This window comes from Dromaius novaehollandiae, chromosome 2 (genome assembly GCF_036370855.1).
Source record: "Dromaius novaehollandiae isolate bDroNov1 chromosome 2, bDroNov1.hap1, whole genome shotgun sequence".
Classification (NCBI taxonomy): domain Eukaryota; kingdom Metazoa; phylum Chordata; class Aves; order Casuariiformes; family Dromaiidae; genus Dromaius; species Dromaius novaehollandiae.
In genome coordinates this window covers 1,653,022-1,678,658 of record NC_088099.1, presented here as the reverse complement: position 1 = coordinate 1,678,658, position 25,637 = coordinate 1,653,022, and the positions used below count along the sequence as shown (strand labels likewise).

General features: G+C 55.2%; 3 protein-coding genes across 7 annotated transcripts in view; 1 reads left to right on the top strand and 2 right to left on the bottom strand.

The window, feature by feature from the left end:
* The window catches only part of SETD2 (SET domain containing 2, histone lysine methyltransferase), a 66,076-nt gene extending 55,854 nt beyond the window's left edge, over positions 1-10,222 (bottom strand). The window contains exon 1 of one of the 2 annotated variants that reach the window (XR_010387511.1): positions 9,911-10,222. Coding sequence is in view for 1 of the 2 variants with exons in the window: in XM_064505629.1 (XP_064361699.1) it covers positions 9,911-9,969 (59 nt within the window). In the remaining variant the exon portion in view is untranslated. The remainder of the gene's footprint in view (positions 1-9,910) is intronic. The other variant, XM_064505629.1, reaches the window with a different exon arrangement.
* Positions 10,223-10,680: 458 nt separating this feature from the next.
* On the top strand, positions 10,681-16,962 carry LOC135327414 (proline-rich protein HaeIII subfamily 1-like). Its single transcript, XM_064505637.1, has 2 exons — positions 10,681-11,886; positions 12,000-16,962. Exons 1-2 carry the CDS (start codon positions 11,290-11,292, stop codon positions 12,372-12,374), a joined length of 972 nt encoding a protein of 323 aa, XP_064361707.1. The 5' UTR covers positions 10,681-11,289; the 3' UTR covers positions 12,375-16,962.
* The window catches only part of KIF9 (kinesin family member 9), a 27,593-nt gene continuing 16,423 nt past the window's right edge, over positions 14,468-25,637 (bottom strand). For all 4 annotated transcript variants that reach the window (XM_064505630.1, XM_064505632.1, XM_064505631.1 and 1 more), the window contains 7 exons: positions 25,257-25,390; positions 23,694-23,876; positions 21,545-21,753; positions 19,740-19,919; positions 17,930-18,045; positions 15,708-15,812; positions 14,468-14,800 (listed from right to left, as the gene is read on the bottom strand). In XM_064505630.1, coding sequence (XP_064361700.1) covers positions 14,693-14,800; positions 15,708-15,812; positions 17,930-18,045; positions 19,740-19,919; positions 21,545-21,753; positions 23,694-23,876; positions 25,257-25,390 — 1,035 coding nt within the window. In that variant the 3' untranslated portion in view covers positions 14,468-14,692. The remainder of the gene's footprint in view (positions 14,801-15,707; positions 15,813-17,929; positions 18,046-19,739; positions 19,920-21,544; positions 21,754-23,693; positions 23,877-25,256; positions 25,391-25,637) is intronic.

Sequence of the window (25,637 nt, the reverse complement as noted above, 5' to 3'; positions counted from 1 at the left end):
GCGTGTCTGCATTCCCCCTCCAAATGCAAGACCTGCTTCCCAGAGCAGCAAAGGAGCCCTGGATCCCTTCACCTTCCACGGGCGCCTTAATAAACAGAAAAGGTGAGGTTTTCTCCTTGCTTTCAGCACCTCCAGCATTTCCTAGATGCTTAGACAGGTTGATAGCAGACTTCTCTCCTTAAGATGCGCTCCACGGCATCATCCACACTTTATGCAGGCTTTGCTCATGCTAAAAACCACAAGCCCGCCCCGAGGCACCTGAGCTCTGAATGACAAATGCCGGTCTACAGCAAGACAACACTTGGACGTTAAGTGCCTCATCTCCCACATGCCCTTCTCTTCTTTCTCCTTATTTCAAGAGATAAAAATCTGGAAGCCTAAAGCTCTCCACAGCTAAACATCTGCAAGACTAACGACCCTGGGAGGCTAAAACAAGCCCGATTCATCCGGCACACCTTGTCGTAAGCTGATGCATTAGCATCAGTCCATCTGAAAGCCTGCCCGATGGTGTCCCTGATTCGGCTATTATCCCTCTTTCTTAAGAAAGGAAACAAAATACAAAACCCAAGTCTTCAGACCGGGCACTCAACAGGAGGAAATCGCAACCTTCAGCCTGCATCGGTCACCATGTACCCAGCAACATGCTGCAATTATGGCTAAGCGGACTCATTTCCATAGTTGCTCTGGACTTGATCTACAAGAGACACCAATTAAAACCAGTTTAATTCACAAAATCAGGGCTAAGCAAACCAGAAAGCGTACACAGTTTAACCAATCTCCATCTCGGGTGGAAACTCTTAGAGCGCCAGCAAAATCCTAAAGCCAAAGAGGAAATACCTGGACGGATTTCATCCAGAAAGACTTCACCAAGGAAGACTATCCCGGCAGACAGCATACGCAAGGTCCGGCCTGCCCGGCATCCCTGCCCGGCTGGTGGGCAACCGGGGATTAGAGGTAAAAAACTAGGGCAAATAACTACCAGTTCCTATGATTAACTGCCATAACCGTGGTGCTAGATTACCGCGAGCTGGTTTGCAGCGTAGCACTGTGCTTCCAACACCCCAGCGCGTCCTCGCTTCCGAGGATAACGAACTCGATGTTGTACGAAGGCGGGAAAAAAAGCAGGAAAGTTAATAGACAACCTTGTTCCTTCCCCAAACAAGCCACACGGAGAGGAGAGGCGACAGCCCAGGCAGAAAGGAGGGGGGGGGAAAATCAGCGTCAAATGTTTTACTCAAACAGAAGCTTGAAAGCCAGCCAATTCCTCCAGAAAAGGAGGTCAACGTAGCTGGAAGCGTGTACCTGTCTCTGAGTCACGCTCCCTAAATCCAGCCCTCCAACCCCTGCTTCCCTCGCCAGGATTTTATAAAACATGTTCTCTCCAGTTTGGAGTCGCGGGGCTGAGGATCGATACGGTTTCTCCTGTGTTGAAATATGAACATATATATGTATATACACACACATACACGACAGAGAACTGAACAAGCCAGCAGAACAAGAGGCAGGTAACCCATATACTGAAAGCTATTTTTTCCTTCCTTCTTTCATTGACAAAAATCAATAACAAGGGCTAAGTGACATCGAGCACAGCCACAAGTATGTCACTAAAGGATTTTTCCTTTAATACAGACCTTGGGTTACCGCTGCCTGCTGTCACCTGCAATCAGAGCTTTGCACACGAGGAAGAGCCCCGGTCACGAGCTATCGCGACAGCAGACGTGAAAAAGCTCCAGGAGCTGGACCGACACAGCTCCCGCTTCGGACACGCCGCGATCCCGCAGCCGGGCTCGCCGGTCGGGAGCCAGGAAGGAGGTGCCGCGACACCATACGGAAACCTTAACAGCGCTATAAATTTTTTACTGCGAGTGTTTAGGCTCCGTTCGCCGCGGCTGGGGCACGTCGAGGCGAGGAAGCGGCACGAGCCGAAGCGCCTGCCCGCTGCCAGCTGGCAGCCTCCGAGCAGCACGGGCCAAGGGCCGGGAGACTCGCCGGGCAGCGACCGAGCCCTGCGGAGAAGAGGAGAAATAGATTGAGGGGTGGAGAAAAATAAAGAAGAAGGATTATTTCTGGGAAACGCTTGCTTTGCTAGCGCTTCTCCTGCAAAGCGGGTCAAAGGAAGCCGAGCGGGGCAGGTGCACGCGAAAAGCCAGGGGCTGACGGTGGAGAGGGGGGTGAAGGTTCAATTACTTACTGCTTCGCTACCTGCATGGGAATAATATCAGCGTTTTAGAGCAGCTCAGCTCTTTTGCTGCAGGAAAACGACCCGGTTGAGCAGAAATGCATTTGCAGCAGCGCACGGTCACGGACCTGCTGCTGCCCCGCGCCGCCCGAACCCGCCAGCCCGCTCTCTCCTTTCCACGTCGGGACGCGTCCGAAGGAGAAATCCGGTGAGTGCTTAAGTTTTAAACCACGACAGCGATCATCAGCAGCAACGCCGTCGCCATGGCAGCAGCGTAAGGGATTACTGCCCGCCAGCACGGAGGCGGCGAGGGAATTAAGCTCCGCGCGGGCAGCGAGAGGCGGGGAGGGAAGCGGCGGCACCGGCCAGGACGAGACGGCGCGAATCCACGGTGTAACGCTCCACCGAGGCCCCAGGGCGGCACCGTTTCGGACGCGGGACCGCAAATCCAGAAATTCCCGGGAATGTTCGTGTGAACCCGCCTTGCTAAGCCTTGTCCATGCTGGGCTGGAGACGTCCCGGCGACTGGGTGAGGCTGGGTCCGTCTGCAAGCAAACACGGCTCACGGCGTCTTCCCCCGCGACCTCCAGCACGCAGCGTGACCAAACTAAAACCTCCTTCCCGCGGCCAAAGTAAACGCAGACGCGGGAAGCCTGGGGTCACTTCCTCGCCTTGCAAGTCTCCGCGCGACCTTGAGCAGCTCACTGATGTGGCTTTCCTGGTTCCCACGAGGACGCCAACTTTTTCTACTCCCTTTCTCTCATCCCGCTTCTTCTATTTGCAGTCCAGGTCCTTCGGGACACGGACGTCTCCACGCCAGGTCCACGCACCGCGCTTGCAGCAACCCTGGTCTAAGCAGGTTAGAAGATGTTGAGGAGCAGGAGAGAAATTTAAGCACACGTATCCTGCTCACGGGGAAGCAGCTACACCTGGTTTCCGAGCAATTCCACCCCAAGGCCCAGATTATGCTAACGTGGCTCAAAAGCTTCCCTCTGCTAGCAAAAGGGAAAGCAGAGGAAGATGAGGAACCAGAATATTAAAAATATATATATATATAGGCAACGTTTATGCTCACTTACAATCATCACTGCCGGCAAACAGCACCGGGCTCGGCTCTCTGCCGGTTCGGAGGCAGCAAAGGCAGCGGCTCGGGCGACTACCACGTCAAGGGCTACGGCGCAGCGACTCCGGGGCTTCCTCCGGACCGAGTGCCGGCTCTCCCGGCTCTCCGCAACTTGCTCCGGGTGCGGGAGAAAGGGAAGGCTCCTCCCTCGGAGGCCGGCGCTGCGGCCGGACCCGGCAGCAGCTGGGAACAGCCCCCAGCCTGCCCCAGGCAGCGGGGGAAGGAGACCCGGACCAAGCGTTTCCATCCTTCGCCTACAGCTATTTTTCCGTGCAAATCCCTGTATGGAGAGGCAGCCAATTCCCGGTTTAACATTCCCAAGTTTTCTACCAACACGGCATCGACCAGCCCCAAGTTCTGCAGGAGAGAGAAAGGCACCAGCACCACAGGCCTTTTTCTTGCTCGTTTTTCCACCTCTCCCGACACATCCGCAATATCTGCCTTTCCTCCAAAGAAATATTCTGATTTAAGATGAGGTTCGAAGGATAAAAACTGCAATGCTGAGGGCATTCCCTAAAATGCTAACTTGTTTCATCACCGTTTATGAAACGCTGCAATGCCCGAGCCGAGGTCGAGGTTGCTGCTTTTCCCTAGAATCCTTAACCTACCTATTTCTCCCGTGATTATGGATGAAGTTTAATCTTCTATTACAAAACCTGCCCAGCAGGTTAAGTCAGCAGTGGGAGACATCTCAGAAGTGACTCCTGCCCTACCAGGAGCCGTAAATTCAAAGAAAGAAAACAAAAACAAACGCCACACAACACCAATCTCGGAAGAGTCGGGTGCTTCCAACCAAGCTGTTTGATTAAGCTTAAACCGAGCCCAACTCAGCAAGAGGAAAGAAATTGCAAACCAAGAACGAAGAACTGCACCCTATCACTCGCTGCAACTTGGCCGCCGGTTGCTGTGGCAGTGACAAACACGAGCTGCTATCGGGTCGCCGAACTAATGGAAGATAAACGCGAACCCTCCATCTCTGCCATAACGGGAACCTGCAACAGAAGTGGGAGTCAGGAACGGGCCGGGCGGGCGAGCTCCAAACGTCGGGCCTCATCGTTTTTCGGCCGGGCACTGGCGCTGCAGGAGGCTTGCAAAAGTTAAGAAAAGGAAAATCCGTTCCGTTAACTCGCAATTAGATAGTTCTCGTTTCTACTGGCGTTTTTTTCCCCAAAAAAACCCTCAAACAACTCTTCCAGCCAGTGTCCTACCAAACCTAGCAAAAACGGAGCCAGACTTTGCACGGGACTTCTCAATGCAACGCATCAGTCCTGCCAGCGAAAACCAAAAATAAAACATCGTCTGGGATGCTGAAAATGGGAAAAAACACTGCCACTCATTACATCACTGCCTACGGAGTTACACAGCTCTGCAAAACACGGGGCTAAAGCACAGAGCGCCATTGGGGCACTGGGACAGCGGCATTTCGACCGGGATATCACGTCCCGAAACACCAAGGAAGCTGCGTCCAGCAAGGCTGCACCGGTACCACCACGCTCATCTTCTTCATAAACCAAAACACTAAAGCACAAGCCGCTTATTAAATGCAACAAAGTCCAAAGACAGGTGACAAACTCACAGCGGTCTGCTGTCGCGCCTATCCAAGAATATCCCAGGGAGAACATCAATCTTTATTGGTTACGTTTCCAAATGCACGTTATTAAAAATAGCTGTTTGCAAATCCGCTCTCTGCCTATATATATAGCCAGACAGACACACAACCATCGTATATTTAGAATTACGTTAAGGGATCTCCAACACAGGACATTCAAAGATTGTCTGTCCTTTTTAAGCATACTTCCCTTGATGTGTTGCAGGGAAAATATCAAATTGTACAGAAGGAGAAGCAGTTTTTGAGAAATCCAACTATTCGATGGGCAAACTTGCATACGAAAGCACCCCGTGGCTCCAATTTTACCTACCCCGTTCAAGCGCATCGTTACATCTTCAGCTCCTCCTTATTAGAGTAGCACTATTAATCCGCAGGCCAAAAATAGCCCGATTTGAGAACTAAAGGGAAAAATTATTCCCGCTGTGCTCCCTCTGCAAACATCTGCAAACATGCAAAGTTCATTTGCCTATTTAAAGGCATCCGAACGGGCAAAAAACACAGGTGTCTCAGCTACCTGAAGCTAAAACACTTTTTTTTTTTCTTTTAATTCCCCCTGAAGTCGAAACACTGCAACTCTCCCCTGCGTGTGCTGCTGGCAGCGTTTCTGGGCCGTAAGCAGATGGAAAGGGAGGAACGACAGAGCGGTGGGTGGAAGTTGCATAAGAAGCCCGGGAAGAAGGACAAGCCAAGCGCCGGAAGGTCTCCTAGCCCAGAAAAGACGACCGTAAAAAGGCTCCACGTTAGGTACCAAAAGCAGGGGAAGGAGGACGTGTCTAAGGGCAAAGCTACAAACCTCCGGCTTCGTTTCTGGAGAACGGGGCAATGTTACCCAAAATTAAAATGCATGAATATGTGAGAGACGCAAGAGAAGAGCACAACAGGCACCGCACAGCACAAACAGCTCCTGATGGCAGGTGCAAAACCTGAAGTTAAGTGTCCTTATTTAATTCTGCTCACCCAGTTCCCCGCCACGCTAATTATTCTGGGGACGTGGCAGCGAAATCCAGGACAGATTATCTAGTTAGAGCGCTGCTACCCGTCAAAATTCACCTGCCGAAGCAGACCGTAAGGAACCAATTCCAAAAAGTTCAGACCTGGCTGGGACTTTTCGTAAGGCGACTCCAAAAATAACAAATTCAAGCAATAAATTTGTCACGGAGCTCGCTGGCTGGCCCCGCGAGCAGGTGAGGCTCTGCTCCGCACCGGCGAGACGTGCACTGCTCCGATTTCTGCTGCCCCAGAAGGCGCGCGAGCAAGCGGCTCCGGTACCCACCTGCAAACCGTGGCCCGACGTCGCGAACACGTCGCAGCGGCTGCTCCTGCCAACACGACACAATCCGGCCCCTTAGACATCGCAGGAGGCAGCTACCACGGCGGACACGCGCCTGAACGGGCGGTAGGCTCAGCAAGCAGCTACGCAGTGACAAATTCAGACGTTAAAGAGCTTTTTCTGTAAATAAACTGATTTTTCGGAGACACACGTAACGCAGCGATGCCGAAGCGCGTAGGTTAAAAACCCTCCCGTACGCTCAGGCAGCGAGCGCCACGCTTCTCCCTCGCCACGCTCAATTTCGCGCCCTCCGAGACCATCGTTAGTCTCTTTAACGAAGGGGAGAAGCGTGCAAAGGGAAATGCAGGTGTAAAACCTAGTCTTTCAGTTCCCTTATTGTCCCCCGACGCATTAGAACAATATACTCGAGGAAGCAAAATTGGGTATTTAGCCAGCTCCACCTCTAGCGCGTTTGCCAAGAGCTTACACCTCGCGCTGAGGGTACTAAACTCACTGATAATTTTCCCTCGAGAAAAGCAGAAAATAGAATCCAGATGCCTACAGGGGGAAAGAAAAAAGTAACCAAATCCCAAAGCGACACGATCCCACAAATAGCAACTACCCAAGAGGCTCTACAACTGCGACACTTATGAAAAGCATAAAAATAGCCAAGCAAAAACCTAAAACTTCAGACTCTGAGGCGCCGTTTCGAGCTACGTGAAGGGAATCGTTCGGGTGGTGAGATGCATCGGCCGAAACCCAGCCGGTGCCCTGCGAAGCCGCCGGGGCAGCAGTCCCGCGCCCGTGGCCGGCGCGTCAGGCGGGGGACGCCGCGGAGGGCCCAGGCAGCAGGACCACCGGCTTCACGCGGGCAGCAGCTAAGCCCAAGCTGGGGAAGTCCTACCTGCAGCAGAGAGCAAAGTGAGGGATGAAGAAAGGCGCGATGCAGGCAAACGTGCGATCTTCCTACTTTATAACGCGAAGAAACCCACAACTCCCAACCTGATTTATCTCACTCTGCGCGAATAACTCCGCAGCTACGTCGCTTTTAACGTGGCACGGCTGCGAGCTTCCTAGCGGCTTCACGCAGCAGAGGCACGCTCCAAACAAAAACCAACCCGCATTTCTTCTCCCAGGCAGCAGCTTCTCCGAGGTTTAGCGGCGTCGGCTGCGGCGCTACGGCTCGCTAGGAACCGCACGGACGGAGACTGCGTTTCCTCCTCTCGCAGTCTCTTCAAGCGCGATACGCAAACATTTGTCAAGTAGGTCAAAGTCAGCGCGGCGTGGCCCTATGGGAGCCACGCAAGCTCATGTGCAGCCCGACGTCACCTCCCGACACGGGAGCCGGCACCGAGGCGTTCGCGGCCCTGCCACGCAAAGAGGTGAGAGGAACTGAATCTACCGCGCACGAAACTTCGTAAAACTCTCAACGAGCGGGACACAGGCAGCGAGCGGTCAGGCCAAAGCTTGCCGGGCTTTCTTCACCGACGGGGAAGCTCCAGTAGATGCCATCAGCACGTATCCGAGCTCATCATCCTGCTCCACTACGTCATTAAACCTTATATACCCAGTGCAAAACTCAATGCCGGCAATAATTCCCACGAAAAATAACTGCACGGGGGCCAGGGCGACCGATTCACCGCTCTCCGGTTACACCGGGCAGCTCCCATGTTTCAGCAGCACGACTCCAACGTCAAAGCGACTTTTCCAAAAAATAAATACACGTAACCCTCATCATCACGCCGCCACTAATGCCGGCAAAAACAAGGAGCGAGCCGGCAGGGGAAGGGGCGCAGAGGACGGCTGAATTATTACCTCTGCGGATCAGGAACGTGAGGAACGCGCTAGGCAAAGGTCTCCAGGTGACCACCAGGGCCTGGTAGAAGGTGCCGTACTCGGAAGAGGCCGTCTTCGCCCGCAGCATCGAACCCCCTGCAGCCACCCGCGGTTGGTTTTACACCCCATTCTCCAGCACGGCAGCTGAGGGCCCTTCGAAAACACCCAACGGGGCACCCGGACACGCGACGCGTGGCCTTCCCAAGACCGTGGCGCTCCCAAGACCATGGAGCTCCGGAGGAAGGAGGGAGCTCGTCAACCACGAGGAGCTCCTGCCTCCAGAGACGTGCCACCACGGCGCTGCTGAAAATAAGCCTTTCCTAAAGCAAAAAGCAGATGCGCTCCTAAATAAGGGGCAACGCTTGCTTTAATGAAGCGGCAAACATTGCTCAGATGTACAACAAACCACCGGGCTCCGAGACAGGGCGCACGGATCAAGGCGCCTAAAAATATCCAAAACCGCCTCCCGATGGCCTTCAAAGTCCCACCCTGAGAGAACACGCTAAGAAAGCTCCGAACAGAGGAAGTTTGTCAGACAAATTGCTCTGGTTTCTTCAAACCAATCAGGTTTGCGGCACTCGGAGAGTTTTCTCAAACAACAAGCATCGGAGTTAGAGAATCAATACACTTTTAAACTCTGAGCTTAATACGACGCACTTATTTTGCTAACTGGCATGACACGTTGCTCCAGCCCCTAGAGACAAGGCTCACTGCACTTTAAATTAGTCTAAAACGCAAAATACCTAAATTAGACTAAAACTTTTTGGTCTGGCAGTAAAGTCATCCCAAAGCAACGGACCCAGCGGGGCGATACGTCTCGCCTAGAGAGATCTGCCCAGATTTGGGACGCAGAGGTAGGTCAAGGAAGTGACCAGGGCCTTCCTCAACTGCGTGAGGACCTCCAAGGCCGAGGAGGACGGGGGCACAGCTCCGGGCCCGCCGGAGCCCCCTCCAGTTAGCAAGCAAAGTATGGCCAGGCCAAGGTGGCCCCGTTGGGAACCCACAGCACTTCGCTCGAAAGATCCTCCCCGCTGTCCCGGCCCGAAACAGGCTGTTTTCGGCGCGGGCTCCCATCTGGGGCGGCCCGTGGGCGCTGAGCTCCTTCCAGCCCGCAGCGGGCCGCGCTTCGGCGGTGCTGCACGCGCGCGCAAAGTTTACGGAGCGCCCGAATCCTGCGGGAAGAGAGCAAGTCTACAAAGGCAAAACATACTATTGAGAACCAACGACCGGTGGAGTATTAAAAAATAATAATAATAGAAAAAATGTAGGGCTAACGGGTACGTAATCGCTTCCTCCGAGGCGGCGATAAAGCCGGCAGCCCGGCAGGTCATGAAGGGCGGAGGAAAGCCCCCAGGAGAGGGGACAAACCAGGGATCCCCGGGCCTCAGGGCGGCTCTGCCTCTGCTCCGGCGGCTCCTTCCTCCCGCGGCTCCGGGTGGGCCTCGGCGCGGCCCCCGGGGACGGGGCCTCCGGGGGGGGGGGGGGAAGGAGCCCCCCGAAGGCAGCAGCTCGCGTCCAGCCCTCCGCGAGGGTGTGGGGAGGGGGGAGAGAGGGAGGAAAATAGTGCTAAAAGTGCGGAAAAATGGCCCCCCCGGGAAAAGCCGGGACACGTCCGCAGCGCCCTCCGCCTCCCCCCGCCGAGGCCAGGCCGCCGCCGGCGGGACGGCGCCGCGCTCGCCGCCCCCCGGCCCCTCCCGCAGCGGCGGCCGCGGCCCCGCTCCGCTCCGCCCCCCCCCCCCGCCTCGGCCCGCCGCCGCCGCCCGGCCTGCGGCGCCCGGCGCCCGGGCGCGGCGCTCACGCGAGGCCGGGGCTGCGCGGCCTAGCGCGGGCGGCGGCGGCGGGAGGCGGCGGCGGCGGCGCGGGCCGCCCCGGGCGGCGGGCCGCGGCGCTTACTCGGCGGTGGGGTGCTCCGGGTCGTAGAAATCGCCCATCTTCGGCCTCCCGCTCTCCATCGGCGGCGGCGGGGCCCGCGCAGCCCCCTCCCCGCATGCAGCGCCGGGCAGGGCGGGCCGCGCCGCCCGCGCCGCCCTCCTCCGCCGCTCGGCTCCCGCGGCGCCCCGGCCGCCTCACATGCCCCGCCGCCGCCGCCGCTCAGCAGCGGCCGCGGGCCGCCGCCGCCCGCCGGGGCCCCGCCATCCGCGCCGCGCCGCGCCGCCTCCCGTGCGCCCGGGCCCGGCTCCGCCCCGCCGCCGCTTCCCCCCGCGCCGCCCCCGCGCCGAGGTAACGGCACCGCGCCGCCGCCCGGCCCGGCCCGCACCGGCACGCCGGGACCCCCGGGACCCCCCCCCCGGCACCGGGACCCTGAGGACCCCCCCCTCCCGGCACCGGGACCCCCCCCTCGGGGTGACCCCGGCACCGGCACGCCGGGACCCCCGGGACCCCCCCCGGCACCGGGACCCTGAGGACCCCCCCCCCGGCACCGGGACCCCCCCCCCGGGATGACCCCGGCACCGGCACGCCGGGACCCCCCCCGGCACCGGGACCCCGAGGACCCCCCCCCCCGGCACCGGGACTCCCCCTCGGGGTGACCCCGGCACCGGCACGCCGGGACCCCCCCCCCGGCACCGGGACCCCGAGGAACCCCCCCCGGCACCGGGACCCCCCCCCGGGATGACCCCGGCACCGGCACGCCGGGACCCCCCCCGGCACCGGGACCCCCCCCCCCCCCGGGATGACCCCAGCACCGGCACACCGGGACCCCCCCCCCCGGCACCGGGACCCTCCGGTACCCGCCGGGATCCCACCCGGCACCGGGACCCCGAGACCCCCCCCCCGGCACCGGGACCGCCCCGGGACTCCCCCCCCGGGATGACCCCGGTACCAGGACCCCGACCCGGGACCCTCTGACACCGGGACCCCGACCCCCCCCCGGGATGACCCCGGTACCGGGACACCGACCCCCCCCCGGCACCGGGACCCCCCCAGGACTCCCCCCCCGGGATGACCCCAGTACCGGGACCCCGACCCGGGACCCCCCGACACCGGGACCCCCCCAGGACTCCCCCCCGGGATGACCCTCCCCGGTACCGTGACCCCGACCCCCCCCCCCGACACCGGGACCCCCCCAGGACTCCCCCCCAGGATGACCCTCCCTGGTACCAGGACACCGGGACCCCCGGCACTGGGATGCCCCCCGGGATCCCTCCCCCCCGGCACCGGGACCCCCCAGGATTCCACCCGGCACCGGGATCCCAAGTCCTGTCCCCCCCCGACACCTGGACCCCCCTCGGGATCCCCCTCTGGGATGACCCCGGCACTGGGACCCTCCCAGGATGCCTCCCCGCTACCGGGACACTGGGATCCCCCCCCCGGGATCCTCCCCCTGGCACCGGCACCCCCTGGAACCCCCCAGGACCCTTCCCCTGTACCAGGACACTGGGACCCTCTGGGACCCCCAGCACCGGGACACCCCCCAAGATCCCCCCCCGGCACTGGGACCCTGGCACCCACCAGGATCCCCCCTCCCAGCACCGGGACCCCCCGATACTCCCCGGGATCCCACCCAGCACCGGGACCTCGAGACCCCCCCCGACACCGGGACCCCCCTGGGACACCCCCCTGGAACCTCTCCCCGGTACTGGGACACCAGGACCCCACCCCCAGGACCCCTGGCACTGGGACACCCCCCCGGGACCCTCCCCCGATACCAGGACCCCCCGGGCCCCCTCCCCTGGCACTGGCACCCCAATACCCACCAGGATCCCCCCTCCCAGCACCGTCACCCCAGGATCCCCTGGGACCCCCTCTGGGCATCGGCACCCTGGAACGCACTGGGACCAGGACCCCCCCTCCGGGCCCCCTCCCCCAGCACTGGACACTGGGACCCCCAGGACACCCGGCACCAGGACCCCTCCCGGGATCCGCCCCGGGTACTGGCACTGGGACCCCCCGGGGCAGCCGGCTCTGGGACCCGCACTGGGTCCCGGGACACCGGCACCCTCGGGACCCCCCTGGGCTCCAGGACCCCCCCTCCCTCCCCCAGGCACCCAGCCCCAGACACCAGCACCCTCAGAACCCCATAGAGCACCCAGCATTGGGACCCCCACCGGGCACCAGGACCTCGGCACCCCTGGGACCCCACCAGGCACCTGGCCTGGGCCACCAGCACCCTCAGGACCCTATAGAGCACCCAGCATTGGGACCCCCACCGGGCACCAGGAGCTCGGCATCTCCAGGACCTCCGCTGGGACCTCAGCACCCCTGGGACCCCACCAGACACATGGCCCTGGGACACCAGCACCCTGGGACCACCTCCAGCACCGGGACACCGGCACCCCAGGATCCCACCAGCACCAGGACCTCAGCATCCCTGCAACCCCCCACCGAGCACCCAGCACCAGGACACCAGCACCCCTGAATCCTCACCAGGCACCTGGTCCTGGGACACCAGGACCCCCAGGACCCCACCAGCATTGGGACCTCGGCATCCTCAGGACCCGCACCCAACACCAGGACACCGGGACCTCCACTAAGACGTCAGTCCTGGGACACCAGCACCCTCCTCGGGACCCCCGGGGACCCCCATCGTGCCCAAAGAGCGCTAAAAAAATATTTTGGCTCTTCGAAAGGTTGTTTTATTTGCATAATCCAAGCTAACGTTGACCAGGATCATCACCGACTTCTTAAATCTTCTCAAACTTGCCGGCACCCGAAGCCCCCCAGGACTCGTCTCGAGCTTCTGGGGCTCTGGTACAAAACTTTTCAATTCTGAGGATATTGCTAAATTCGAGGCTCCCAAGAAGAAGAAAAATGGCAATGGAATAATATAACTTGCTAAAATAATATAAGAAACTGAAAAATTTCTACAGCTGTGCTGCTTTCGGGCAGGTGCGTGCGCTCACAGCAAGGCAGGCGGGACGTTGCCACACGGGAGGCTGGGCTGAAGCCTTAAAACATTTGTGGGGTAAAAAAATAAGAGATCAAAACGGGCACTGGGAAATGAGTGTTGGGTGCGATGGGCGCCGCAGCGAGTCCTGGGCGCAGCAGAGAATTTGGGGGCTGCATTCGAGGCCCGGGAGGAGGAGAGGAGAGGGAGAGGTGGGCGGAGGAAGGCAGATGCCGCAGGATGGCTCAGATGCCTTCGGGAGGAGGCTTTTCCCGGGCAGGAGGCTGAAATTGAGCCCGGCTTGAATTTTCCGGCACCTTGGAAATAAATTGTTGTAATAAAAGGCTGATTTCAAGTGTCTGCGTGGGCGGGACAGCGCCACAAGGAGCAGGCAGGCAGATAGACATCGAGAATCAACCCAAAAAGGTTCGAAATGCAAAAAGAGGCTCCTTCCCACGCCCACCGCGCAGGCAAACCCAACGCCCTCCCCGTCATTTGGGGATCAGGGATTTGTGGAGGAAGCGCTGGACGAGCTGGAGCAGTGGGGCGGCATCTTCACCCCGCGGCTCCGGGAAAAGCCGAAATCCTTTGCCTCCAGTCCGGCGACGGGCTGGTGGGGCTTTGGGGGGTCTTTTTCTAAAAAGCAGCACTGGACTCTTCCCATGTGTGCTCCCATAAATCAGGGGCAGCTCCTCTCCGCGCCAGAGAGTCACGGTAAGTTAGGAGAGGAAATTCAAGGCATGCAGAGCGTGGGCGATGCGGTTTGCTTGCTTTGCGGCTGCGTGTCGCGACGCCTTGGCTGTCCCTCAGCCTCGCTTTGCATCTTTCGGCGTTATTCTTCCAGCTCTCTGAGTAATTTTGAGAGCTCTCGGGGCTCCAGGACCTGCTGGAGCTGCAAAGAAAGGACTTCTGCCTGCAGTGATCCCTAAAAGCAGATGAGACCGCTGGGCACTTGCCACCCAGGCATCCATCACCCCCAAGCTGGAGCGGGAGGGTGACGGTACCGCCAGCGATACCACCCTCTGCCCAGCGTGAAAATAGGCCAGAGGAGGAGGAAGAACAAATATCCGGCTCCTACGGACCGTGTTGTCCCGTGCTCATACCACCGGAGTGGGATCATCTCAGCCCACGTGCGACCAGATCTCCGCTCCGTGGGTGAGGACCACAGCAGCCCGGTGAAGCAGCGGTAGCTGTGCTGGTGCTTTCCAGCTGCTGGGCACCGCGATGTGGGTCCGAATCACCTTCCCGGAAAACGCTGGGCAAGCGCTGACCTGCTCTCTTGTTGGGGATGGGCTGCAGCGGAGTGGAGCGTAGATCAACCCTGCGATACCTAACGCTGGGCAGCTGCTAGAAACGCGTTCCTGCCTCTCCAGTGAGCGCATCTCCCAGGGCCCCTCTCTCCGGGCTGCACCGAGGGGTCACTCGGATCCGAAGGATACAGGAGGAGGGGGCCCTCACCCAGAGGGGAGATTTGGCTTCTCAAAATCCAGCCCGAGAGCATCAAACTAGCAAAGATGCGACCCGATACTCTTGAGCTGCCAAGAGCAGAGCGAGCCGGGGAGGGCTTGGCCTCCAGCATCAGGAAGGCGCAAGTCTGTGACGCATCTGCATTTTTCCAGAAACACTCAGAGAAACAAGTGCTTTTATTTAAACTCGCTAGCTTGCTTCCGCTCTAAACAACTGTTTTGATCAGCCGTAACTCTCAGTCTAGCTGTACAAAAGCAAGGTTTTGTTTCGGCTGGCGTTTATTTTTGATAAATCTACTGTGAAAATACACGGGGGACACTCCGAGGTCATGCTGCTCATCCCACTTGCGCTGAATGCCGGGTTCCGGGCTGCGTCCGTATCTGCTACGAGACGTGCAGAACTGACAGCGGTTTCTTCTTCATGGTAGCGGTGATGAGCCCAGGTTTCTTGCGCATTTGCTCGAGGGACAACATAGTTCTCGTGTACGCGTGCTGACAGCGGGAAACAAAAGCGTAGTTATTGATGCGACCTCTGCTTTCAGAGCAGAATGCTCACCAGAAAAGGCGCTTTGCCTGGCAAAATAAATCACCTTCCCAGCTTTCCCGTGTTGGGAAGAGCTGCCCCAATGAGCACCACAGGGGCACAGCCCCATCACACCAGCATCGCTTGACCGCTAGCAGCTCCCCGCAGGCTCGGAGGAAGGCACGAGCCACCCTCGAAGCTCCGCCTGGGAAATTCTGCTCGCCCCGAGTGCTGAAGGGCTGGTTTTGAGATGTTTCCTTTAAATTGCCTAATGATATAACTGTGCAGCCCTGTCACTCGAATTAACACCCAATCTCTCTGAAGCCCTGCAAAGCTCAGGGCCTCAGTGATGTTTTATGATGAGCCCTTGCCAGGAAGGAAGGAAGGGCAAGTGAGAAGTGCCAAGACTAGTTTTTAGCATAGGGCTGGCATGGGATGGAGCCTTTGCATCAGCCGGAGCTTCAGCTGGTGCTAAGCAGGGTGCTTTCGGCAACGCCAGCGAGGTGGATCCCCCACACAGCAGCTCGCAATCTGGCTCTTTTAATCTGTAAAGTCCACTTTTGCTCAGAGGTCAGGCGGCACAGCGAGCACCGCCTGGAGCCAGAACTTCTGAAGGGACAAATTTGTAACTTGGACCTGCGATAGCAGAGCCTGGACTCTGTGACATAAGACTCGCAGTCTTATGTGCCTAATTTTAAACACAGAAGCGAACCACATTTCAAAGAGCTTAGTTGTGCTGCAGGACTAAACTAGCATCTCTCAAAAGGCTACGGCCAAAACTGCGTCAGGTCTGGAAGAGTCCTACCCCCGCGGAGGAGCAAGGCGCAGAATTGCCCTTCTGCAGGGCTGTGCGGAGCTGGGCCCAGCCGAGATTACCTTTTGATCAGCCTTCATTTTCGCGTTGTAGAACGAGACTGAATCCGGACAGGCTGGCAGCGTTGCTTCCTGCATCCGCTCAAACCTGTCCTGCACATCTTCCTCCTGCCAGGAAGAAGACAGAAACCATTGCATACAAACAGCAAAAGGACTCGCTGAGACATCACGGTCGACGGATCCCATTTGCCACATTGATCACCGAGGATCTGCCACAAGATATCCTCACAGCATGAAAAAGTCTAAGCTGCCTGTTCTCCTGTGGGTATCCTCCGTGCCCACCCTTCCCCGGGGAAGGTGTGAGCACACCGAAGAGGAGTCTGGTTTGAATGGAAATACCATTTTTTAAGATGCCACTGTGTGTATAATGTTTTCATGCCAGATTTCAGGGTACCTCTAGCAGACAGGTCACCTTCTGCGACTCTTCATGGGTAGCCTGGAGAAGGCAGGTACAATTTTGGGGCGGTAAAAGGCTGATTGCCACAGCGAACAAGCCAATAGTAAAAGACTGATAATGGAGAAATGGGTTAGAATAGTAAATAAAGAGTCAGTCTGGAAAAGGGCAGAATGGTTCAAAATAGGAAAAAACACCTCGAGTGAAAGACCAGGTGGTGCCTGGCAGAGACAGCGTGGGGCTCAGCCCGGCCAGCGGTGCTGGCTGGGAAGCTGCAGGGCATTGCCCAGGGCAGAGAAGCAGCCAGCACTGAGCAACACACAAAGGACCGCGTTCATCCTCTTCCTCGGGATTTCTCCCCATAACATCAACAGCTTGACACAGCTGCAAAGCATTGCTAACAGGCATGTTTCATTCATCTTTTGGGCTATAACTGATGCGATGACAAGAAATCCAGGGCTGGAAACCACTAAGGGAGTTTCTGTGAATACAGTGAGTAACTTGGTTTAGTAAAAGTGACTAGTGATGAATTTCCTTGTGTCCCCAAAGAGTGACATCCTGGACCAATGTGCTCAGTCAGAGTTTGTCTGTTGACTTCATTAGGCCCAGCACATTACCCAAAGGGGTTTTTTTTTTCCTTTCCTCTTTCCTGTAAAGAGTCTGTTTCTGAAATCTTTCGCAGTCTGATATTTCAAAACATTCTGTTTAAAAGCAAACTTACTACATTTTTTCTCACCTAATATCTGTTATTTCTACTCTCAAGGGAGCTAATTCAGTAGTAGGAGGGAAGAACCTGTCTATGATCAGCTTTGAAACTCTTTACATACCTTTCTAGAAAGGAATAAAGAAAATGCTTAACCCTGAGATTTACAGTCAAAATAATCAGACATCTGGAGACAAACAAATTCCTTTTCAGCTTTCCTTCGAAAGAGCTAAAGCCGTCCTATCCCTCTCTACAAGTTGGCTAGAAATGGGACTGTACATTTTGGGAAGGAGTGACATTGCTCAAGCCCAACTTCTATGTGCTCCTTCCCAAGCATCTGCTGCTGGCCCCTGGTGGGGACGGGCTCCGGGGGGACATGGACCTGCGATCCGTCCCCACAAGCTGTTCTCAGGGATCTGCAGGGGTTAAGCAGCAATAAGGCAAATGCCTTATGAGTGCAAACGAAGGACTAATTCCCCCTTGCAGCCAGGGTGGGGTCTCCCTCCTTGCCCTGCATCACCTCATCATGCCATAGGGAGTGTGAAGCACTGGCCCCACGTCCCTATCAAACAGCATTAAGGTTTTGAGCCTGACTTTTAACAGTAAAGGACAAAACCTGGAATGACTTCAGAGGAGAATAATGCAATGAACAAGTCTGGTAAATAAGAGCTTCAGAGAAATGTCCTTTGTCAGGAATGACAAAAGATCCCGGATACCCCAAAGTGATAGTTTCTAAACAGAGGGCTGGCTAAGCACCAGTTGCCACAACACGAAACACAATAGTTTAGTTGTAAACATTACAGATCGCACAGACTGGAAACAAGTCTCCCAACTATCCCTTGCACTCCTGGCAGAGTGCCTGATTACTGATAGTCAGCAGATGACTGGGTGCTTCAACCACTCTGTCCTATTTTAGCCTCTTAATGGTAAAGCTAATCTGAAAGCAAGATGCATCTTCAGATAGTTGCTCTCTGCATCATAGCAGATAGCATTTCAAAGCCAGCCACTCTGTTTAGAGAAGCGGGCCGAGTTACCATGCCCTCCTCCTCCCACGGCTTAGTTGTGCCCTCATCACCACGCAACATGTGGCTACCAAGGAGAACAAGCAGAGCTGCCAGGACAACTCACCAGGCACATGACTCTGTTTATGGGAATCATTCCAGGTCTGATGTTGCCCCCAGGCTTCAGAGTATCCTGCACATCCTTGGGGATAAGGAAGGACTCATTGTACCAGATCTCAAACTCTGCAAGCAAAGCGGAGGACGGTAAACAGGGCTGTAATGATCAAAGAGACGAGGGTGGACTTCTGCTGGCTCCCTGCCCAGGGATCAGGCAGGGCCGCAGCTCTCCCCCAGCTCTACGTTTCAAACTCTTAGTTAAAAAGCAGAGGGCACCGTCGGCTGCCATGGGCCGCGCTGAGTCGGGCTGCAGCCTGTCCTTGCTGCCTGGGAGGTGGCTAGGAGCAGGCCTGGCCCTGGGGACAGTCCCCTGGGCTCGAGCAGCTGGAGGGATGGCTGGCCACGAGATGGCACTGCTCCTGCGTCCCCGGCACGCACAGGCATCCTCTGCCACCGCACCGTCCGTCCAGGCCACCGCTCCAGAACCCGCAGGCAGCAGCTCTGAGCGGTCAGCACATTTGGGGGTCAGATTTCAGCTCCAAATGCTACGGGAGCCCAGCCGCTTTCCATCCCATAATAGCCAGTGATAACACACAACAGGTGCCGCGGCAATGTATGCTCTTATTAATACGGGGCATTTCCCAGGGCCCCGCAGCGAAGTAGCTGCGCTCCGCTCCATTCCTCTGGCACGCTTCCCCGCTGAGCCGGAGCCCGAGACCAAAACCCCCGAAGAAGCCAGCGTTCCCCAGGAACGACCCCAAGAATGCATCTGCTTCATGTCGTGGGAAGAGTAAAGAAAGTTAAACGCAGAGCTCTGCTTTACTAGGCACTGCTGACATGATGCAACAGCACTGACTTTTTACCCTTGCTTTAACTCTGAGATGACCTGTTCACTCTGGGATGACACAGGGATTTATTTGAGTGAGTTCATGCCTATATGTTTAAGCAAACAGCAAACCTCTGGAGCACCCAAAAATGCCAAACCGGCTCCAGCTGAAACCAGTAGCAAAGTCTCAGCGCAGTTAGGATTTGGCCCAGTGTATCTCCTGGAACAAATCATGTACTTCTCGCAGTGTGAGACTGTCCTGATGGATGCAAATTGCGCTTTGGCACATTTGTGGAAAATAAAGTGTTGCCATGTGCACAGCATCCAAATGCTTGGGACTCTGGGATTTATACATCTACGGTCTTCCATCGTACAGGACAAATCCAGGGATATGCCAAGACCACATTGCTGTTACCACAGACCACGCGGCTGGCGATGGAGTGCACCGTGTGTCGCTCTGAGCCGAGGTGAGACCCATCCCCACAAGGGCAGCGCTCCTGAAGAACATGCTGAAATGACCAACCCCTCCTTCCTGCCCGGGCATCCTCCCCGAAACGCTGGAACCTGAGTAAAGCTCCTCTCGCAGGGGCTTTGATACGGAGGAGACATCTGCAGCCCAGAGCTGAAGCCCTGGCCCTGTTACCTGTATTAAATAAAATCAAGGGTGAGAACAAGGGCCACTTTAAGTCAAACTTCACTGTGAAAAGCTCTTACTCCACAGTGTTGCTAGGTGCATCTAGCGGCCTGATCAAGGAGCAGTGTGTCATCACCTGTGAGAGAATCTGCAGCAATTCAGCATCATGTCAAAAAAAAAAATCAAGCATCAATAAAAAACAGGTCTGTGAGGCAACAAGAAAAAATCGTAACAGAGAATGACAGGGGTTTATAATAGAGGTTTTACGCAACATGTCTGAAAGTGCCTAAGTACGGAGCTGCTGTCAAGCACCCTAGAGAAACTGGATGCCGTTCAGAAAGTGCCCTGGTGAGTCAGTACCTGAGACGAGTTTGTTCCGGCACTGGTCCACCAGATGCTGGCAGTACTGGATTTCTGCCTTCAGGTCCTGAAGTTCAGCATAATCAGACCTGTACTCTTTCTTCAAGTCCTTAAGCTTCATAATGAGTAGAAACTCCTCCTCATCAATTATGATCTGTCCTTTCTCATCAACGTACTCTCCTGGAGGGTAAGAGAAGGAAACGAAGGTTTCTCATGAGGGTAGAGAGGGCCAAAGAACAGTCATTATACTTCGAACCACACAGTAGTTACCCAGTTATACTGAGGTTAACCACACAACTGACATTTCCTTAGACACGCTCTCTACAAATACAGTGTTGCAGTGGTGTGGGGCAGAAATCACTGCTGAACTCCTGAACCTGCTCAGACATCAGTCCTCCCTGAACTGGGACATGTGCAGATAAAGATGGACTGGACTCCCCAGAAAGACACCCACACAACAGCCTGCTGGAGGGTATCACTTAGGGCTTTCACGGCTCCTGCTGCCAAACTCTCAAAAGTCCCTGGGCCAGGACTGGACCGTCAAGGTAAGGGTCTTTGCGACAGGCTGGTCAGCCCTTTGGAGACCGTGAAGTCAATGCTGCTTCCCTACGATAAACACCCCTTGGTTTCCCTCAAATCAGCTTATTCCTGTGGTTTCCAGCATCCACAGTAAACCACCAGCTGGTAGATGTCATCACAAAGAGCAAAGGCCCAAAGCAAGCAATGGTCCTATGAAAACCCAAACACCCTCCCTTTGATACGGATTCAAGCTGACATTGCTCGTTATCTAGCCAAAAGAGCTTTGCACCTTGCAGGACTGGACCCTGTGGGAAGAGGCCGCTTAGGTGGTCATAAAAATCTCTCCATAGGAAGAGAAATAAAAACCAGTAGAGCAGCGTTCATGCTGGGTCTGATTCTCAGCCCCTAGGATACTGAAACTCATACTTATGCCACCAATGTGGCTCTGCTGGGATGGCTGAGGAAGCAGAAAGCACCTCAGAAAGCAAGAGCATCTGCATGGTCCCGGTCACTAAGGTCTCCCCTCTACGATCACTAGTCAGGGCCTGCTTGCTTTCCAATATTCACCTTCTCTCTCATTCCCTCTTACTCCCTGCTCATCGCCTGGAAATAGTTTAGGCTATAGTTTCACACAATTGAGTGGTTTTGCTGCCCTTTCTGCATCCAAGGAATGCCACCACTGGTATTTCCTACTGTCACATGCACTGTATTAAAGTCAGTTGTTGCAGATTTTTCCCAAAGCCCGTGTTTCTTCTCCACTCCTGTGCAGAACACAGTCACACTGATTGTCGGGAGTCCTGCTGAAGGGAGTGAGGCATAAGACGCTTCCGAGTCTCATCCAGGCATATCCCACCTCACAAATATCTTGATGCAGAAAAGTAGCACAGCACTTACCCATCTCTTGCTGTAGTACCTTGCAGTTTGGGGTTTTGGCTTTCATAAGCCAGACCCTAAACTAGATGAATCAATTCAAATCGCAGGAGGTGCAATATCAAAAGTGTGGGGTGAGGCATCAGTCTGACTGCAGCCCACTCCGCTAGTGTAAAACCCGAGCAGCAGGAGTCTGCGAGACTGAAGTGTGGAGGACTCAGATGGGGGACTCAGGTGGCAAACCGCAAGGGCAGGCGCAGAGCTGGGGCAGAAAGCACCGGCTGCCCCACTGCCCTGGCAAGCAGCAGTGGTGGCACGTAGCGGTCCCACCACCAGAACTGCTCAAGAACCAAAAAAAGCAGCGGCTCCCCTCTTCTGTCAGACTCTTGCTGGCCAGTCTCCACACTGTGACTTACCCTGCTGCCACCGCTCCTGCCTCTGAGCCCCCAGAGCCTCCTTGATGCCCTCCATCTCACGCTTGATCAGGTTGAGCCTCTGCGCTACTGTACTGCTTCTCTTCCTTCTGGCGAGGAGGATGCTTTTGTTCTCTTTAAAGATCCGGTTGATCTCACTGCCGCACTCCTCCTTAAATTGCTCAAATGCCACCGGCTTGGATGGAGGGGAGCTGCAACCGAGTTCAAAGAAGAAGACAGACATGGACATAGGGTTTGTTCTAGCATGCAGCATGACACAGTCCATGGGAGCAGTCACAGCGGAGGTTGTGGATGGTATTTCAATGGGCCCTTTGAGGATCTCGCTGTGCTAGCTGCGTCCTGGTACCGTCTCTATGCCAGCCTTCATGCCCCTTTCCCCCCCGGCCATACTATTCCCAGAGTTATTTATGCAGAAATCAAGTTCCCTAGGAGATGCCTCAGAACTGAGTCTTTCCTGGAAATTGGAGATTTAAAGGTCTGAATCTTCGGAAAGATAATTAACACTGTGCCTCCCTGTTGCTGAACACAAATGCCTTTGCCTTTTCCTCACTAGGTTCCCAGCACAGACGAGTGACCTCTGCCAACCAAACCCCACAGCTGTGTGCGTTGGCGGGCTCTACAGCGCTGCCACCCACGGCCTTTAAGACTTGCCTATTTCAAAGTGGCACGTGTCAGTCTTGATTTTTCTATGAAATGGCTTTGACGCAAACGTGCCCCTCACTTCACCACAAACCACCCCGGGCAAAAGGAGATGGTCTCGCAGGAGACCTTCAGCACTGTGGGAGGAACGCCACACTTTGATAGATTGCTCTGTGCTGTGTAACATTGATCCTGGGAGCGCAGTGCATCTGACAGCAGAAGGTAGCTAGAAGTCTCCATGTTCCTCAAAGCAAAACTCTACCTCCAACGTTCCCTTGACTGACCTCTGAGGGGCACTTGCAAACTCCCCGAAGGCTGCATGAGACTGCTGTCCGTGCCACGCTGCTGCCAAAGCAGTGTACACGGTGACCACTGGGCAGATTGTCACAGCTGCAGCTTTGACAGCCAACTACCGGGCTGCTAAGCAGTCTGGGTTGTGCCTTAGCCAGCCAGCTACCAGACAACACTAAAATGTTTTTAGAGGGCATGGAGGAACACAATAACTTGTTAAGGGGCTTCACAAGACACTTCTCCTGGGACAGCTTCATCTTGCAGTGCTCCCTCAGGGCTGCAGGAGCAAGCAAGGACACGTCACCTACAACACCAGCAACAGAGGTGTTCATAATTTTTCCTGAGCTGTCACTTGGAAGAGTTCAGCAACAGAAGATGGTTGCTGATGTGTGATGGAGAACGGGGTGTCCAGGTTGGTTTTGTGGGCTCCTTGCTGAGCTCCTGTGAGTTGAACAGCTTCACGCTGTTGGGCATATCCTCCTGGAAAGAGCCTCAGTCTTTATATCTTTAGCATTTTCTACCCCATCAACCCTGTCCAGAATGAAATGCAATTCAGCGCTGCCTTCCTGTGCTAAATTCTCTCTGTAGTACAAGCGAGTGACTGGCACTTTGCTGGATTTTTGGCCATGTTTCACTCTTCTGTCTTGATACGTACTTCCTGCCATGATCTTGTGCAGCTATTGACCCCTCTTCATGAGAGTCTTGGGTTCTATGGCTGAACATGAGGTCTCGCTACACTTTTGCTTCTGCACAAAGGGTGAAGATTGCTACAGTTTCCCTACGGGACCAGCTGGAAACATAATCAATTGGCGTAGCTCAGTGGCAGAAGGAAAATCCTGCAGGTATGCTAGGAAGACATTTGTGTTAGAAGGCGGGGGGGGGAGAAATCATGTGCCAGCATTTAAACAGGTTAGTGACTCTAGATCAACAGAGGCTTCACACTTAAACAGAGAACTGGTCAGGACAGAGCTCAAAGCAGATGAAGATGACTGCCACCAACATACTTAGGTACACAGGGTGCCCATGTGAATACCGCTAACCTATAGCAAAAAAAAAAAATCCTACACCAAGCAGTGAAGATCTCTAAATTTCTCCTGCTTTACTTTGAAGCAGGTAGTTACATCGGGGGACACAAAGCAATCACTCAGATCTAGATCAACAACCGGTGAATGGGAAAAACTTCCTTACAGCAAAAGCTTACCTGGGCTGCTGGGAATCCCTCACAGGGGCTGGCTTTGAGGGCTGTGTATCAATATTTGCTGCATCCTGGTTCCTTGCTCCCTCTTTCACATCCAAGTCCTTGGTGGAAGTTATGACCTGACTTTTTGACTGTAGAAGAGCATCCAGCTCTTTCCCAGGAGGAGAGGTCCCAATTCCTTCCTTCCTGACAGGGCGAATAAGAGGAACCAGATTAATTTACTGATATAATATGCAATTAGAACCAAAACATGCTACAGCTGCTAGCTTTGCTGATTAAAAAACTAGCAGTCTGACATTGCATCTGCCAAAGTTTAGGGTGAAATGTCTATTGACAAGGAACGAGATCAGACTCTGGGCCTTATTTTCATGAATCCTTGATTCCTAAACTAAAAGACTGCCTTAACTAGCAAATACTATAGAATACAACATAGGCAGGACCAGCTTTCCTGTGAAGACTCACAGGGACAACAGTCACACCCTGTCTGCTCCGGGGCACACCAGCTGGAGTGCCAGGACACAAATGTCTGTTTGGGGCACACGTCAGCAGACAACAGATCCCTATTTGCCTTCAGAGCAGACTACAAACAAAATCCCAAAGGATTTGATCTAAGCCCATGTCAAAATTAAGTGAGACTCTCTGTTCTTCCCCCTCAGCTCTCCCTCATGAACAACACCAGCCCAGTTTGCAAGGGATAGTCAGCCTGACTTCAGAGAGATACAGAAAAGTGCTCACCGCATCCTGTTCCAACCCTCTAAACCAAGAGCTGCATGGGGGAGCCCCCATGGACACTAGAGCCTTGGTGGATCCTCTCCCCTCTAACCCACAGTCTTGTGGGGAAGGTCAGGGAGGAACCACACAGACGCAGTAGGCCACAGAAGTAGCTGTAGAAGATGCCAGACCTCTACAGTTTGAAGGATCTTTTTCTGCCCTGTACCAACTGCTTGTTCTCCCTTCCCCCTCACAATCTCTTCTAAGCTTCTCTCCTTATCTTCTCCCTCTGCTCACTGTCCCTTCCTCCCTTTCCACTTAGCAGATCTCCTTCTACCTAATAAGCTTAAAGAAGGACTGAAGGTTTAGCACGTCATCTGACGCCATCACAGGACTGTTCCCCTAGCTGAGTGTTCACCTCCCCTCCCCTCATCACGGGCCAACCCGGTCTGTGCCAGCTGCGAGCTGTTCAGCTCAAAGCCTGTCCGCCTCCACGTCCACAGCACACCTCCTGCACAGTGCTCCGCAGTCGTGACTCCTCCACAACAGACACACGGGTGCACAGACTAACCCTTTGCACTAAATATTCCCCTTACCAGATTTCTACCCTGCCCCAGGCTGTGTCTGCTGGCCACACACATTGCCCTGACGTATTCTTGATGGTGTGGTTTGGTGGCCGTGAGGATCACAGACACAAAACTATGCTGGAATGACATCCTTGAGGAAACACAAAACTTTGATACACCTATGAGGCCAGCTTCATTTCTGCCGTCCTCCACGAGCTGCCCCTCACACCTTGGCCAGAACTGGTCTGCGAGACAACACGCTACCAGAGAAAAGGACCACTTCACTCACCTGCCCTGCTCTTTGGTTTTCCTGGGCTTCGTCTTCTTCCCACCATGTTTGGAGGAAAAAGAAGCAGCTCCGGTCCCAAAATCCTGCCCATCCATTTCCCCCATCATATGGCCATCCACATCAACTAGGCCTGCCTGGAAACAGGAAGAAATAACACATGAACTGGGCAGCATTAGCAGCTATTCCATCCTGCTGCACAATGTATTCTGGAAATCTGTGCTCACCACCAAGCATTTCAGGGAAACACATCTATTAAAAATGAAGTGAACATTAAAATCAGGGCCAAAGTTACCCTGAAATTCTTATGCTGAATGTTTCAGCCACTTAGGGTGGGTATAACTTGGGTCTAATGTCACAGAAATAAGCTGAAGCTTTCATTGT

Coding starts and splice junctions, on each gene's coding strand:
- LOC135327414 (XM_064505637.1), top strand. CDS start 11,290: ATGCCTCCCCGCTACCGGGACACTGGGATCCCCCCCCCGGGATCCTCC. Junction 11,887..11,999: donor CCTCCCGGGATCCGCCCCGG/GTACTGGCACTG, acceptor TCCCTCCCCCAG/GCACCCAGCCCCAGACACCA.